The following is a 12737-nucleotide window of genomic DNA, read 5'->3' as shown; positions in this document are numbered from 1 at the left end:
CCCCCACAAGAAAACAGAGAACGTTACAAAATTTGATGATATGCTGGGACATAAACACAAGTCTTACTGTATTTTTTAAAAAATGAACTCAGAAAAAATGTTCTTTGACCATAATGCAATTACGCTAAAAATAAAAAAGGATGTAACAGAAGTCAAGAGGACACAGTAACTAAATAGAAAAGGAATCCGTAATAGCAACTGATCTAGAAAAAAAAGACATAAGTAAGCAATATCACAAATGATAATACTACAATTCCTACAGACACATTAAAGAATATGTTATGAAAGACCTTATGCCAATACATTGGCAAATTTAGGTAAAATGAACAATTTTTAGGAAAATGTAGTCTTAAGACAGAGAATAATAACGTAAGACAGAGAAAACCTGAACAGTCCCATTAATAGTGAAGAATAAACTTCTGCAGCCCATTAAAAAATTATACCAAACTCCCAAGGAAGAAATAATCCCAATGTTAATGTATTTAAGAACAAAATGGGAACATCATCAAACAATTTTATGAAACTGGAATCACATCAATAGAGAAACTTAAGAATACCAAAAAGGAAAATGAGAAGTTACCTCACTCATGAACAGAAATGCAAAATGAATGAAAGGATAATGTGTACATATATATAACACAACTGAATTCTACAAAGTATAAAAAGCATGATATGATAATAATACACCATGCAAGTTTAGCTTAAAATAGAAAATCAGCTAAAAGATTATTATTCATATTCTTATTAGAATATTATATATTAAAAGAATAATAAAGTATAGAAAAAACATTTGATAAAATATAATCACCATTCACGTTAACATGTGTTAGCAAACTGGGAACAGAACTTCTTTAATCTAGATATCAAACTATACCCACAAAAAACTGAAAAGTAAACATGGTGAAATCTTAAAAGTTTTCCCTCTATGATCACGGTTATAAAACAAAGATATAGAAAAGAGCTAACATACAAGGCCTGAAACTTATCCTTAGAAAGTTCTGTTGGCAAGGTTTGCTCTTGGCTGGTGTCTGGCAATTTGACTGACTGGTAAATGGACCCTACACTGACAAAAAAATTTCTCCTAAAATGGTAGGAAAGGTTCTGGTTCATTATGCTGAAATTGTACAAAAATGTGGTTTTTATCTGCTTTCCTTCTGGGTGTATGGAACTTGGCAACTGCTAGGCCAAGGGTGCTTCTGCAAGCACTCCCCATAAAAACCTTGGGCACTGACTCTCTAATGAGTTTCCCTGGTAGACAATAAACTTTAAACATTAGTTATCACAACCCATTGCCTGAGGAAATTAACTGTGTATTGTATGACTCCAATAGGAGAGGAATTTGGGAAGCTTGTGGCTGGATTCCTACCGGCTTGGCCCCATACACATTTTCCTTTTGCAAAGTCTGCTCTGTATCCTTTCACTGTAATAAACTTTAGCCATAAGTTCAGTTGCATGTTGCATCCTGTGAACCCCTGGAGCAAATCATCAAACCCAGGAGTGAACTTTAAGTATCTACTATCATCACTACTATTTTACATTATTGCAAGTTCTTGCTGTTCTAATAAGGTAAGAAAAAGAGATAAAAGAATTAGGACAGAAAGCTAGAAACAAATGGTGATGAACTGTTTATAGAGAAAACCTCAAAAAATCTATAGATAAGGTATTGGAATAGATTTTAACATGGCTACTACCATAAAATGGACAACAACAAAAACTTTCATTCCTGAATACCAGCAAAGAGATAATAAAAATTTTCAAAGAAAATACTATTTAAAATACTATGTAAAAATAAAGTACTCAAGAATAAATCTAACAAAAAATGTACAAGACCTTCACTGAGAAAATTACAGAGATGTTAAAGACCCGAATAAATGCAGAGATACAACAATCAAGGATTTAAATATTCAATGCCATAAAATCCAATCACCCAAGTAACTCTACAAAATAAATGCAAATCCAATCAAAATACCCAAGTGGGGAAGGCAGGACTATACATCAGTTGGCTGATTTTTCATATTTGTATAAAGTTACAAAGAGCCACATCTGTATTTCAGACAATACTCTAGAAAATATTCTAGAAAAATGGCTGTGGTCTAATCCAAAAAATGAACAAAGTGAGAAGATTTACTTCTTCAGTGAGTTCAGGAAAGACTACAATAGTTGTAGAGAGACAAGAGGTTTAACAGAATAGAACAAACAGGCCAGAAACAAACAGGCCAAGCATATGTGGATGCCTGATATATAACAAAGATGGTCCTGCAAAGCAGTAGAGAAAGGATGAACTTTTCAATAACTGGTGCTAGAAAAAGTAGATTATTCATTTGGAAAATTAAATAGGACCTCTACTTCACATGATAGACAAAAATCAGTTCCATGTTTACAGACATAAATGGGAGACGTGATACTACAAAGCTTTCAGAAAATCATTACAGGAGAATAGCTTCATAACCTCAAGGAAGGGAAGGATTTCTTTAAAAACACATAAAACTATTAACTATAAAGGAAACACAAGACAATTTCTACTACATTAAAATTTAAAAAAGCTGTTTACCGTAAGACATGAAAAAGAGTACAAACACAAGCCACAGAATGAAAGGATTTATAACATACACAATCAACATCAGCATCTAAAAATACAAAGAAAACCAGTAGGAAAAACCAACAGACCAATGACAAGATGAACAAAGACTTAACAGGCATACACCACAAAGGGGAATATCCAAAGGCCAATAAAATATTTGAATGGTGCTCAATCTCCTTAAGAGGCTTTCTTGATAGCTCAGTTGGTAAAGAATCCGCCTGCAATGCAGGAGACCCTGCTTCAACTCCTGGGTCGGGAAGATCCACTGGAGAAGGGATAGGCTACCTACTCCAGTATTCTGGCCTGGTGAATTCCATGGACTGTATAGTCCATGGGGTTGCAAAGAGTCGGACACACAACTGAGCGACTTTTACTTTCATTTTCAATCTCATTCAGAATTAGACAACTGTAGATTAAAAATCATAATAAAGTAACAAAGCCATCAAACTGACAAAAGCTTAAAAACTATGATCAAGTCAAGTATTTGGAGAGGATGTGACAATAGGTATACTTAAATACTGTGAGTATAATCTGGCATCACCACTTTGGAAAATGTTTTGGTAACATACAGTCAAATTGAAGATATGCATACTCCACAACAAAGCAATTTCACTCCTAGGTATGGACTCCAGAAAAACATATGTATAAGAGAATCACAATTCCTAAACAAAAGTGTTCACTATAGCATTGTTCATAAAATTTATTACAGAAAACCCAGAAATAAGAATGGTTCAGGGATGGGCGTAACATGGCGGCAGGAATTCTTGAGAAGCTGGTTATGTTCTAATTCTAGATCTAGGTGGTAGCTACGTGGATGCTCATTCCATAATTATTATTAAATGGTTTATTTCTGTTTTATGCTTTTTTATATGCATGCCATATGTCACAAAAAGAAAATATTTTAAAAGCAATTTATCCTTTAAGTATATAATTTAATTATGTCTAATTAAGCTTGAGGAAAAAAAACTTGATACATGGTAATTTTTCTTTCAGACACGTGTAATGTCATGTCTGTACCAATAATACCAATAAAATAAACTGTTTAAAGAGTATTAAAGTTCTGCAACTCCAATACCACTATGGTCTCTGAAAAGCAAAGATAATTCCATGATGTGATTAAATAATATTAAAGAATTTTTAGAACAATAGCAGTTGGAAAATATTTCCAATATGTAAGCTTTTAATTTTGCACAGTGCTTAAAGAATGAAAAAGAAATTAAAGAGTATAACAAGTTTATTAAAATAGCAAGTCCTATTAGCCCTTCTTTCAAAATTCAAATCTAATCACTTTCCCTGTATAGCATAGGGAACTCAGTGCTCTGTGGTGCTCTAAATGGAAGGCAATCCAAGGAAGAGGGGATATACATTTATACATGTTGCTGATTGACTTTGCTGTACAGCAGAAACTAATACAACATTGTAAAGCAACCATACTCCAATTAAAAAAAACACATCTAATCACGTCCCAATAATTCTAACAGCATCATCTGTGACCAGAACCACAACAATAGCTTTGTAACTGATCTCCCAGCTTCCAATCTCCCACTTTTGCCTATTCAAGTCCACTTTTCAGAGAGCCTCAAGAGTGATCTTTCAAAAAGCAAACATGCTCAATTGCCTCCCATGGCCTCCATTTTTACTTTGAATACATTAGGAGACTTCATCAGTTTCTTTAACCTCACGGTTCAACAAGCTCCTCACTCAACTACGCTACAGTCACTGGGCTCCTCTTTTAAGCCCTCAAACACACTAACTCTGACCCTGATTCATTCTATACTTCTGCTTTTGTCTCTGTCTGTAAAGTCTTCCTTCAAATGATCACATGACTGTCTGTTTCTCATCGTTCACATCGCTGCTTGATGTCATCTCTCAGAGAAGACTCTCCTGACTACTCTCAGAACCCCCTTCCCCCCACAAACACCGTTTTGATTTTCTTTAACCTCCTGTCATCCTCTTTATCTTTCACATGCACCTAACTCTTTCTGACATTATATTTGTTTCTGTACTCATCCCCTGTCTCTCCTGCTACAATACAAGTTCCATGAGGGGAAGGACTTTGTTTTAGTCACTGCTGTATCCCTAGTAACTTACGGAATAGCCCTGGATCACAGTAGCCACTTAATATATTATTTGTTGAGTGCAAAAAGAAAAAAAAGAATCTATTTGATTAGAAGAAATTCTAACTGGAAAGGAATAGAAGCAATACTTACATGTTTATTGCTGATTGGTCTTTTCAAGAAAGCATCTCTAGAAATATGGTCTGCTGTTCTTGCCACATCTTCCAAAAATCGATAATCTACAAATTTCAAAAAAACAGAAAAATAAATAAATGATATATGCCTATGGCCAGGAAGCATCAATCTGCTATACCTAAGATGGCTTACCACTTAGGAGATTCATTTCAGTAAACTGTTGTATTGAAACATACGCAGTTTTATCTCGAACTCCGTTACATGTTAGTTCTGCTTTGTGTTTCTTTACACAGGGCAAACTGAAGGGACAAAGAGGAGGAACTTTTATGCTTTGAGGTAAAAAGGGTACAGGCAGAGATAGTAAGGTAGAAAATTACATATATACCTGCAAGAATACCGCAAACAACGTGGACATCTATACTTTGCTTCTTCTGTACCACAAGTTTCACATCTACAAAAGTCCACAAGAAACTTAATAAATTATCAAATATTAATTCTATAAATTTATTTATAAACTTTTAATCCATCACAATTTACAGACATGCAGTCACAGTGAATAAAGTAGATGCAAGTAACTCTAATGAAATGGACAGCTGTCAATCATTAGAAAATTCTCCTCTAGGAAATCATCTCTAAATGACACTACATTTACAATGTTGTTTAGTGATAGGTAATTCAGGAAAACATGTATTAAATTTAAAAAATTATCTCACTGTGACTTCCTTTTCTATATAATCGGAGAATGAGATCACTTATTGATATTTTAACTTGTAATTCCTGACACTGTTAACAACTGTGTGTGCACATACCCAGAAGTCCAATCCATGAGCTGTTTATATATCTTAAAGGCAGACACATTCAGAAAAAGAAGACCCAGGCAAATTTAGAGAGCAGCAGTTGCATCTTTCTTCCTCAGTTCCTCACCCAACTGAGAATGGGCATCAAAACACTCTAGAAATACTACTACCCATCATCTCTCTCCAACTGATCCTTCACTTGAGTGACAATCAAAGTACAATGACAATCAAGCTACAAAGGGACAAGCAAACCAGATGTTGATTCACTGTACTGGAGACAGAAATAGTCCCAAGAATCTGACTACTCTTATTTCCTATGCTGCCACATGATCACACTATAAGGAAATTAAATCAAAAGCAATAAATGTTCATAGTACCCATAGAGAAACCAGACAGTTGAGTGCGTTCAAGTGTATTTTGCCTAATTTTAACTTACTCCACTCTGTCCTTGTTGGCTTTATTAGACTGTTCCTCACACCTATCCTCTCTCAAAGGAATACTGAGCCAAGGGCATATAAAGTCAAACCAGATTCTGGTCCAAGGGTTTTCCGGTTCCAAGAATTTTCACTTCCTAACTTGGCCACTGGACACTAGTACCAACCTCACATATTCCACAGAATTTGTTGTTACATGACAAAACCCTCCTTTCCTAATCGCCCCTCCCCCCTCCCCGGCCCAAACTCGCGCTTATTTTTCATTATTCCACACCTTACTGATTGTGTAGTTTCTTTCAACCTAGACAATAAAAGACCTTCACAGCTCTGCCCTACCTTGTCATGGCCAGTTTCCGCTTGGAGCCCACTGAGGGATTTTTCTGAGGCTCTTCTTTCACCTCTGTATCATCCATCATTTCTTCTTTGGGGAAATACTTCTCTTCTTTTACATACACTTCATCCATTATTTCCTCCTTTTTAATATTCTGATCAAAAGACACTTCCTCACGTTTAATCTCCAAGCTATCTTTCTTCTCTTCCTTCACTTCTAGCCAGTCCATCACTTCTTCCTTTACCTTCACTTTCTCTTCCTTTATCTCTGTTTCTTCCACCTTTTCTTCTTTTACCATCAAACTACTATCCATCTCCTGCTTCACCTCCAATGTGCCTGGTTTTTCCTCTTTCACCTCAGGTCCGTCCTCCTCCTGCTTTACCCACTGGCCATTCAGCGTACCTTCTACCATTTCTGACCAGTCCATTACTTCTTGCTTCACAACCGTTAGGTTCACTCGCATCTCCTCTGCTCTTCGTCTGCTTTCTTCTTGCCCTGCCCCTGTCTTCTCCATTCCGGTCAGATCATTCTCCGCCTCTCCATCGCCGGACTCCTCCGTCTTTACTGTACCCCTGACTCTCTCTTGATCTGACTCGAGACTTAGCCTCGCCCCCTCAGCTTCACTCTGGAGACCTCCTCCTGACATCTCTTCACTTTCAGCAGCAAAATCCATCAGCTCAAGATCCTTGACCTCCGTTGCCACTCTGTCGTTCAATGTGTTTGGTTCACGCCGGAGGGCTGAGTTACCTGCGAAAACACGGAAAGCGGACCACGTGCATATCAGAGAGGTAGCAACCAGTGAACGCCGACCCAGCGCGCCTGTCCGAACAGTCGTAAAGCAACGCTTCCGCGCCGTGCCCCTTCACGACTCGTGGAGCTCTTTACGGCTCGGCGGCAGCCCCGCACAGATCTTCCCGGGATCCGCTTGAGACCACGCCCACTTCGATCCCGCCTCCGGGGCGGGGTTTCGCCAAACCCTTCCCTTGGAGAGGCGGTGCCTTCTGCACCGGGCTACACGCTTCCGCTTTAAGAGACCAGAGGAGCTCAGGATAAGGGAGAGAAGCGAAATCCTCGCTGCATTCAAATAGGAAGACCTACCCTACTCTGTACTAAGCTTGTATGATAAACGGAAGAAACACCTAATAGCAGTCCTCTCCAAGCTTCAGTTTCTTAAGCAGTACTCCAGAGACGATGGTATTACAAATCTTTTAGTTTATTTTGATGTTAAGTGTAATAATGTATGGAAATAAGCTAGCAGTGATGAAACAAACAACATATCTTCTCTATTACTACCGGGAATCCTGATAGGTTTCAGGTAGGAAGAAGGCATTATTTTTATTCAGTTATTTGTCAGTAACAGCCGGCATCAGCCAGTTCCCCACTTACAGCATCCTACTGAATTATCTTTAGAATGTACATATAATGTATATCTATCTATCTATATATATTTAAAGACTGGGTCAAAAATTCAATCTCCAGGATTTCCTAGAATTTATAGGGAAAAAAACCCAAAACCCCTCAATAAACGAAAACATTCCTGGCATCCATTTCAGTTACTTTTGTTGTTGTGTTGTTGAGTCGCTAAGTCGTTTCCAACTCTTGCGAGTCCACCAGGCTCTTCCTCTGTACTCCAGGCAAGAGTAGTGAAATTGGTTGCCATTTTCTTCTCCAGGTGATCTTCCCTACCCAGGGGTTGAATTCGTATCTCCAGCGTCTTTGTATTGCAGGCAGGTTTTTACCACTGAGCCACCAGTTACTTTTAAAGATTGTTATCACGTATTGGGCATTAGGAGTTTTCACTTAATCTTTACATAGTGTCTATGAGACACATTATTTTTCTCTGTGCATAAGGAGATTTCAAAGAAACGGATTTTTAGCTGTGGGCTGCTTTCTGCCACTCCCTCAAATCCTGTTATGGTTTGCAGGGTGCTCAGCTGTTATCACTCATTCACAGTTGATGAAGGAGTGGGTGAGCAGAATGAGGACATTTTGAAACTTTAGTTCAGGCTGCACTGATTCAGTAGCACTGGAAGTAGCACTGAAGTAAGTTGGGAAAGTTTTGTGAAATTTTCTTATGGGTTAAGATAAAGAGGCTTACAGAGAAGTCATGATAGTGTTTTTTGAGATACTTAGAGGTATCAGCTGCCTATAGAGTCGAAGAGAGCCTTACTGGTAACCCTGTTAGCGATCAGGTTTGTTGGATTCCTTCATCAATAGAAATTGCTAAGAGACCAGGCAAGAAAATCAGGCAAGGCTTTATTGGGAGGGAAAGCAAGTAACAGGTGATTTTGATCACTGGTGGGAATGGGGGAGGGGTGCTCCAGGGCAAGCTGGTTCCTTGTATGGGGTGAGGGTAGGGGTGGGTCTAGGTTTCCGGGATTAAAGGGTGGCTTTGTTGGTCTGCCTACCCCCTTGGTGGTGCTGTGTGCCAGGTGTGTGCACAGTTCCCTGCTTTTGTTCCAGACTCTTTAGAAGTGGTAGTTGGGTTTTGGTCTTTTTGTCTTGTTCATAATTTGCCCCAGCTGCCCATGCAGGCAGTTATATTTTTAGTCCCTTATGGTTTCTTTGTATTTTGTTGCTGGAGGAGACTTTTGTCCAGGTGCAAGCACTGCAGCAAAGGGTCTCAGGTCTCACGGCCCAGCCTGTCTCAGATTTGCAGGCGGATCACATGTTTATGCTAGGAATAGGGCTAAATAATAAGGAATCTACATGGCCTTGCTAAAGACAAAATTTTGGGGAAGATAGTAACAGGAGGATGTGTTTATCCTCAAGAGAATAAAACCATCTGGATTTCCATTTAAGATTACAGGGCAAGTTGTGAAACTACAAATCAGACACCAGAAGTAAAAACACTTTGGAGTATTTTCGATATTTGTCTTTTTCCTACATTTGTTCTTGTAATCTGTGTGTGTGTTTTTAATAGTCATTGAGGGAAAATTGTTAAACCAGTAAGGATTCTTGAGAGCATCACAGCTAATCACTTACCTGAGTTAAACAGTTAACACTGTAAGACTAGTTTAAATGGAGATATCAGAGGTTATGGGGCTTCCCTGGTGGCTCAGGGGTAAAGAATCTGCCTACAATGCAGGAGATACAGGTTTGATCCCTGGGTGGGGAAGATCCCCTGAAGGAGAGAATGGCAACCCACTTCAGGATTCTTGCTTGGAGAATCACATGGACAGAGGAGCCTGGCAGGCTTCAGTCCATAGGGTCGCAAAGAGTCAGACACAACTGAAGTGACTGAGCATGCATGCATGCAGAGGTTGTGATGATATTGTTAAAGGGCAGTTTTGAAGAAGGAGGGGACTTGAGTGGTCCTAGAGGAGAGAACTTTGGGTTGTCTGAGTATAGAGCAAGGTTATTGCCTACTAAGACAGACATGGCAGGGATGCTGGGTTGGGGCAGGAGGGAGAAGTTATTTGTGAGGCTGTCATCGAATTCCTGTCCAGTTCCTGAAACTCCTCCCCCTCCCTTTTTCTACTTCAACGGAGTAGAAGGACAAGCCCAGCTGCTTCAGAATAGGATTGAAACTTCATGCCGTCCCTATCGTCTCTGTCCACCATCCCTGCACAAGGCATCATGGTGCGCTGTCCTCCTCACTTTGGCAGCTGGCCCTTTGCCGAAATCATAGTTGGTTCAATTTAACAGCTGGGAAGCTGGGAATACTTTCTATGAAAGCATCTTAGCTCAGACTGAAATACCATGAGAGAGTGTATAGTAGGGATGGTTAAGGCCATTTTGGTGGCTCAGCAGGCACTGTGGGTAGTCAACTATCTAGTTGACTATAGAGTGAAATTTAGGAACGTCTTTCCTGACCACTCAGTGGACAGATAAGAAAATGGAGACCCGTGGAAAGAAAATGCTTTGCTCAATGTTACGTGTCTGTTGGTGGCAGTACTGAAGTAGAAAATGATCTGGTCAGAGCCTTTTGTTTACACTTGAGCCTGGTTAAGACAAAGGCTGGGGAATGTAAGTGAGGCTGTGTCCACATGAGAAGCAGGAGCCAGAAAGCCTGAATTTTGTCTTGTGGGCATGTGTTGTGATGTATTGCAGGTTGGGTTACTGAGAAACAGATGCTGATAGGAGTTATTAGGGATCAATGCTTATGAAAGGAAGGAGGATGAAGCAGGACTGGCCAAAGAAAAAAATTTAAGTTGTCATGCAGGCCTGACAAATCCTTGGCCAACCTGCAGGGTATCACTGAGAAAGCATTTTTTTCTCGAGTGTCCCCCATCAGGACAGAACTGCCCCATACTTTATATCTAACCCCACTCAGTCTCCTGATGAGTCCTGCCCCAGAAAGGGAATCATCTTGGGCAATGGGATTCCCTGCAGCTGGAGGTCACAGCGGGAGGCTGATGACTGCCCTTCTTGTAACAAGTAACAAGCTGGGTAACAAGTTCTTTGAAGGGAGATCTAGGTGGTGGTTCTCCATGGCTACCACAGTGTGAATGTGTGTTTGTCTTGGTGGTCATGGGGCCTTTTGTCACTGAATTTGCTTGGTTCTTCTTTCTTTTTTTTTCTGAATTGTTTTCTTTATTTATTTTAAATTAGTTTATTTATCTATTTTTTAACTTTACAATATTGTATTTCTTTTGCCATACACTGACATGAATCCACCATGGGTGTACATGTGTTCCCCTTCCAGAACCGCCCCCCCCACCTCCCTCCCCATCCCATCCCTCCAGATCATCCTGGTGCACCAGCCCCGAGCACCCTGTACAATGCATCGAATCTGGACTGGCGATTCGTTTCACATATGATAATTTACATGCTTCAATGCCATTCTCCCATATCATCCCGCCCTAGCCCTCTCCCACAGAGTTCTATAAATCTGTGTCTCTTTTGCTGTCTTGCATGCAGGGTTATCTTTACCAATTTACTAAATTCTTTCTTAAAATGGAGGTAGGTATGCCTATTTCACAGAGCTGTTTCGAGAATTAAATGAGAAAATGCATGTGAGCTTTTGAACAGTGAAAGCAATTATAACTATTATTTTCCTCATTCTACTAGTAATTTTGAAAGCTCCCAATGGTGACAGCTTACTTGTTTTCTCAGACTGGAGGACAAAGCTGAGATAATCACATTCACTAGTTCTTGGCACGTTCTCACCATATGCGACAACTCTGTTTTCACCATTTATACGTCACCACTGTCATTACCCTTCCTCTCACTCTCATGCGTTTGATGTGATTCCTTACATAAACACATGTCTTTGTGAAGTACATAGTATTGTTTTATAGTGTGCTATTTTTTAACAACTTCGTTGAGATATGCTTGTGTGTGCTCAGTCATGTCCAACTTTTTGTAGCACCATGGATTATAGCTGGCCAGGCTCCTCTGTCCATAGAATTTTCCAGGCAAGAATATTGGAGTGGGTTGCCATTTCCTTCTCCGGGGGATCTTCCCAACCCATGTCTCCTGCATTGGCAGGAGGATTTTTTACCAGTGCGCCACCTGGGAAGCCCCTCATTGAAGTATAGTTCACATAAAAATACACCTGTTAAAAAATACACCCGTAATAAACTTACAGTTCAGTAACTTTGCATTTATAGAGTTGTTCAATTACCATGATCCAGTTTTAGAACATTTCTATCTTCTCCTTAAATTCCCTTGTTTCTGTTTGCAGTCAATCCCTGTTCCCAGGCCCAGCCCCAGGCAACCATTGATCTGCTTTCTATCTCTCAAAATTTGCCCTTTTTGGAAGTTTCGTATGAAACCATATAATACATGACCTTTTGAGTTTGGCTTCTTTTATTTAGCATAAAGTTTTTGAGGCTCATCTATGTTGTAGCATGTGTCAGTAGTCTGTTCCTTTTTATGCTGAATGATATTCCATTGTATCGGTATCACATTTTGTTCCTTTACTAGTTGATGGACATTTGGATTATTTCCAGGTTTGGTATTATGAATGCTTTTGCTTCCACATTCACATGTAAATCTTTGTGTATACATATATTTTCACTTCCCTTTAGTGGATAGGTACCTGGGAGTGGAATTTCTGGGCCATGTGTAAAGTTTGTGTTTAATTTTTTAGGAAATGGTCAAACTGTTTCCCGAAGAGGCTATACCATTTTACATTCCCACTAATAATGTGTTGGAGTACTAGTTTCTCTACATCCTAACTAAAATTTGGTATGGTCAGTCTTTTTGATTATGGGTATGTAGGAGCTTCCCAGGTGGCTTAGTGGTAAAGAATTCTCATGCCAGTGCAAGAGACACAGGTTTGATCCCTGTGTTGGGAAGATCCTCTGGAGAAGGAAATGGTAACCCAAATTGGTATTCTTGCCTGGAAAATTCTATGAACCAAGGAGCCTGGTGGACTGCAGTGCATGGGCTTGCAAAAAAGTCAGACACAACTGAGCATGTGTGGGCATATATAGTAATATCTCACTGTGAATT

The 12737-nt window shown here is 39.4% G+C and overlaps 1 protein-coding gene and 1 long non-coding RNA gene across 3 annotated transcripts in view; one reads left to right on the top strand and one right to left on the bottom strand.

Annotated features, from left to right (window-relative positions):
* Positions 1–7156, bottom strand: part of ZNHIT6 (zinc finger HIT-type containing 6) — a 57524-nt gene extending 50368 nt beyond the window's left edge. The window contains exons 1-5 of one of the 2 annotated variants that reach the window (XM_081490019.1): positions 6778–7156; positions 6341–6660; positions 5159–5224; positions 4966–5072; positions 4792–4877 (exon numbers count right to left, since the gene is read on the bottom strand). In XM_081490019.1, the coding sequence (XP_081346145.1) occupies positions 4792–4877; positions 4966–5072; positions 5159–5224; positions 6341–6660; positions 6778–7008 (810 nt within the window). In that variant the 5' untranslated portion in view covers positions 7009–7156. Of the gene's footprint in view, positions 1–4791; positions 4878–4965; positions 5073–5158; positions 5225–6340 lie in introns of both variants that reach the window. The other variant, XM_081490018.1, reaches the window with a different exon arrangement.
* Positions 7157–7241: 85 nt separating this feature from the next.
* Positions 7242–12737, top strand: part of LOC145506123 (uncharacterized) — a 101253-nt gene continuing 95757 nt past the window's right edge. The window contains exon 1 of the long non-coding RNA XR_014053558.1: positions 7242–7529. This is a non-coding gene — a long non-coding RNA (uncharacterized LOC145506123). The remainder of the gene's footprint in view (positions 7530–12737) is intronic.

This window comes from Giraffa tippelskirchi, chromosome 5 (genome assembly GCF_054371585.1).
Source record: "Giraffa tippelskirchi isolate mGirTip1 chromosome 5, T2T-mGirTip1v1.2.pri, whole genome shotgun sequence".
In the NCBI taxonomy this organism is placed as follows: Eukaryota; Metazoa; Chordata; class Mammalia; order Artiodactyla; family Giraffidae; genus Giraffa; species Giraffa tippelskirchi.
This window is presented reverse-complemented; position numbering and strand designations above follow the sequence as displayed.